Source organism: Lolium perenne, chromosome 1 (assembly GCF_019359855.2).
Source record: "Lolium perenne isolate Kyuss_39 chromosome 1, Kyuss_2.0, whole genome shotgun sequence".
In the NCBI taxonomy this organism is placed as follows: domain Eukaryota; kingdom Viridiplantae; phylum Streptophyta; class Magnoliopsida; order Poales; family Poaceae; genus Lolium; species Lolium perenne.
Genome location: NC_067244.2, coordinates 204,742,598 through 204,746,836, shown reverse-complemented (window position 1 = coordinate 204,746,836; position 4,239 = coordinate 204,742,598). Strand labels below are relative to the sequence as shown.

General features: G+C 55.6%; 1 protein-coding gene across 1 annotated transcript; it reads right to left on the bottom strand.

Moving 5' to 3' along the window:
• Positions 1–410: 410 nt before the first annotated feature.
• Positions 411–3,691, bottom strand: LOC127320334 (uncharacterized). The gene is made up of 2 exons (XM_051349814.2): positions 3,407–3,691; positions 411–3,323 (listed from the first exon to the last, which is right to left on the bottom strand). Exons 1-2 carry the CDS (start codon positions 3,432–3,434, stop codon positions 2,692–2,694), a joined length of 660 nt encoding a protein of 219 aa, XP_051205774.1. The 5' UTR covers positions 3,435–3,691; the 3' UTR covers positions 411–2,691.
• Between the last annotated feature and the right edge of the window lie 548 nt (positions 3,692–4,239).

The following is a 4,239-nucleotide window of genomic DNA, read 5'->3' as shown; positions in this document are numbered from 1 at the left end:
GCTAATGTACCGCCCTTCCTAGGACTAATACATACTTGTGATTATACCCCTTGCAAGCATCCGCAACTACAAGAAAGTAATTAAGATAAATCTAACCACAGCCTTAAACTCTGAGATCCTGCTATCCCTCTTGCATCGATATACCAACGGGGGCTCAGGTTTCTGTCACTCCGGCAACCCCGCAATTGGCAAACGAGTACAAGATGCATTCCCCTAGGCCCATAAAGGTGAAGTGTCGTGTAGTCGACGTTCACACGACACCACTAGAAGAATGACACCACAACTTAAATATCATAACATTGAATACTACTCAACCATAATTCACTACTAACATTTAGACTTCACCCATGTCCTCAAGAACTAAACGAACTACTCACGAGACATCATATGAAACATGATCAGAGGTGATATGATGATGAATAACAATCTGAACATAAACCTTGGTTCAACGGTTTCACTCAATAGCATCAATAACAAGTAGAAATCAACACCGGGAGAGTTTCCCCTATCAAACAATCAAGATCCAACCCGAATCGTTACAGCGGTGACGAGGTGCAGCGGTGGAGATGGCGGTGATGATGATGATGATGATGGTGATGGAGATGATGTCCAGCTCGATGACGGTGACGATGGCGTCGAGTTCCCCCTCCGGGAGGGAATTTCCCCGGCGGATTCCTGCCCGCCGGAGAGCTCTTTTCTCTCTGGTGTTCTCCGCCCCGCAGAGGCGGCTGTGACTCTTCGCGACTATCCTCTGTGGCTTAGGTTTTCGGGACGAAGACGTACGCGAAGAAAAGGAGGCGAGAGAGGGCTGTGGGCCCCCTCCTCACAGGGCGGCGCGGCCAGGCCTTGGGCCGCGCCGGCCTATGAGCTGGGCCCACCTCGGGTCCCCTCGGCTCCCCCTTCTGGCTCCCTTCGTCTTCTGGAAAAATAGGAATTTTCATATAATTTCCGTCAACTGCTGATCTTCCGAAATATTGCATCCTGACGGTGCTTTTTCCAGCAGAATCCTGGCTCCGATGCGCGATCTCCAAATAATCACGAAACATGCAAAATAGATGAAATAACATAAGTATCATCTCCAAATATGAAATATATCAATGAATAACAGCAAATTATGATATAAAATAGTGATGCAAAATGGACGTATCAACGGCGTTGGTGTAGTTGTAGTTGAAGTAGCATGGGTCCACTCAGCCAGGACTTCTCGACGACCAGTGGCGTCATCGGGGCGCGCAAGGGGTATGCCTCGCGGGAGTATGTTGTCGATGGAGATCGGTGTCGGTGTGAAAACCGACACATGCGCAAGTTGGTGTAGCCAGTGTGGTCGGCGCCTCGTCTTGGACCAACGCCAAGTTGATGGCTGTCGGCGTAGACAAGATCGCCGTCTCATAGGCTCGCCGAAGAAACCGTCCCGTGTCGAAAGGTACGGTCGTCGGCCTAAAGTCGTTTCCGCGTGGCTTGCAGCATGAATGCCACCCGCTTTAGGTTGCTCTCATGTTGCATATATATGACCTCGTCTTTGGTCGTAGCTGCCTAGCTGGTGCGCACGTGCACAGCCAAAGGCATAGCAGGTGCCTGCATGTGTGCACACCATAGGCATGTACGTACGGCCCTCGCGTGTGTGCCCATTAACGCTCCTATGGGTGTACGTCAAACTCGTGATTGGAGCGCCGGATCTTCACGATGAGCAGCCGGGCCGAGGCCTAGCATGGTGCCCGAGCTATGCGGCGGCTTCACGCCAACATGCTGGTCATGGACTCGTCGTCGTCCCGCCTCGAGGTATGATGGAGATGGCGCCGAGTCGCGCACCAGCAGCCGTGGCACATGCTTGTTGTTGTCATGCCTCATGGGTGGTAAAAATGGCGCCGCGCAGCACGCCGGCTGTCTTGGCGTGGACGTCGTCGTCGCGCCTCGCAAGTGTGGAGAGCGTCGCGCTGCATAGCGGCAGCCTTGGCGTGGGGTCGTCTCGCCTCATGGGCGTCGTGGAGAGGGCGTCGCGCTGCACGCCGGCAGCCTCGTCACGGACGCCGTCGTCACGGCTCGTGGGTGTGTCGATGAAAATGTTGTGTTCACCTCCTTCTAAGCGGTGTGGCCTGCGTTTCGTCTTGACGCTCTGACGCTAAGCACATGACCGTGGGCATAGATGCCGTGCATGGCCAAGCTTTGGTTCCCCACAGTACGTATACGTACGTACATGGATCTTGAAGTAATGCATCACGATGCTCAAATTATCACTTGGCTAGCTTATGTAATATGTATGCATGGCATGTCGCGTGCACGCTAGAGCCCAGGAGGTGTTCATGCGCCTTTGGGCGCCGGGCTTCGCGTCGGCATCGTTGCAACGCCCGTCCTCTTCAGCACGGCTTGTTAGAAGAGAAGGCGGCGCCGGGCTGCACACCGGCTGCCTCGCGACGCCATCATCTTTGGCGCCATTCGTGGGTGGTGAAGATGACGCCCCGTCAAATACATGGTCGTCTCTCCTCACCGGTGCCACGGAGGTGGCGCCGCACGGCACGCCGGCAGCCCCAGCACGGATGTCGTCATCGCGGACGTCGTCGTCGCGCCTCGCATGTGTCATGGAGTTGATGGCGCCGCGCTACACGCCGGCAGCCTCGTCGCTGCGGCTTGTGGTGGTGTTGATGGCGCCGCGCAGCACGCCGGCAGCCTCCTCGCGGACGTCGTCGCCGCGGCTTATGGTGATGAAGATGGCGCCGCGCAACTCGCCGGCAGCCTCCTCGCGGACGTCGTCGCCGCGCCTCGCCGGTGCCACGGAGATGGCGCCGCACGGCACGCCGTCAGCCCCGGCACGGATGCCGTTGTGCCCCATAGATGTGGTGATGATGGCGCCGCGCAGCAGCTGGCAGCCTCGTCGCTGCGGCTTGTGGTGGTGTTGATGGCGATGTTGATGGCGCCGCGCAGCACGCCGGCAGCCTCCTCGCGGATGTCGTCGCCGCGGCTTATGGTGATGAAGATGGCGCCGCGCAACACGCCGGCAGCCTCCTCGCGGACGTCGTCGTCGCGGCTTATGGTGATGAAGATGGCGCCGCGATGCACGCCGACAGCCTCGTCGCGGACGTCGTTGTCGCGTCTCGCGGGTGTCATAGCGGTGGCGCCGCGCTGCACGCCGACAGCCTCGTCAAGGTCGTCGTCGCGCCTCGCCGGTGCCATAGAGATGGCACCGCACTGCATGCCGGCAGCCTCGTCGTGGGCGTCGTCGTTGCGCCTCGCGTGTGCCATGGTGTTGATGGTAAAGTTGGAGAGGTTGCCGGGCTGCACGCCGGCAGCCCGAGACGTGTCTCTTTCCGGCGGGTCGCGCACCACCTCTGAGTGTCGCCATGCAATATGCATGTGTATGGGAGAGGGCAGAGCAGGGAAAAGAGTTGAGAGAGATTTTAACCATTCTCACCATTAGGAGCCGTCATCTTCACCTCCATGGCCTTCTTACTCCTGATTGATCTCTGCTAGCTGTGTGCGTGCATGGGATTTATAGGGTGTCGATGGATGGATGAGCGTTGGTGATGAGAGCTGTAGGTGTGAGCTGCGCCTGCGTCTTGATCTCCAGGAACGAGAGCTGCCTCCGCAGTCGCCCGTCGTTCCTCCGACTACTGCGTCCAGGTACGATGACCTCCTTTTCTCTCCTCCGTCTTCCCTATCTCGTCTCCTCTTCCCCTTTTCTGGTCAGGGTTGGATCCTTTTATAGGCAGCGGGCGTGCCAGATGGATGACGATGGCTGCCCCTTCTTTGGAGTTTGTTTTGGTTGATGCTTATCTAATCGATGCACGCACGAGCCAGCTCTCACGAAAATCGCGGCCGGCCAAATGTGGCGAAAGGCAAACCAATTCGCAATATCCTGCGCGTACCGGACGTACGTACGTGTACGTACGTGTATGTTATAGCTGCCCGGACGTGGCCCATGCTCATGGTATTGCTGATGGCTCAACTGATTTACTAGTTCCATGTATCAATCCATTGATCAGCTCCATACATGATACATGTACACTTCTTGCTTGTTAAGACCAAATTTACCTTACGGCACGAATTAATATGCTCAGGTACGAAACCTCATTTTTTTATGCCAATTTGCTAAGCTGTAAAATATTGCGATAGCTTGTACAAAATCGCGTCGAACATATAGAAATATTAAGAAGGTGTTCTTTTCATGCGAAGGTTTAACAAGACTTGAGTGTAATTGACACTCGATGAGTAAAAACATATGAGTGATTTTAGATCACGAATAAT

What these genes read in the sequence shown, in the direction of transcription:
- LOC127320334 (XM_051349814.2), bottom strand. Translation starts at nt 3,434, where the DNA reads ATGGAGGTGAAGATGACGGCTCCTAATG. An exon ending in GAAGATGACGGCTCCTAATG is followed by an intron (nt 3,324 to 3,406) that starts GTGAGAATGGTT and finishes GGCGACACTCAG; the next exon opens with AGGTGGTGCGCGACCCGCCG.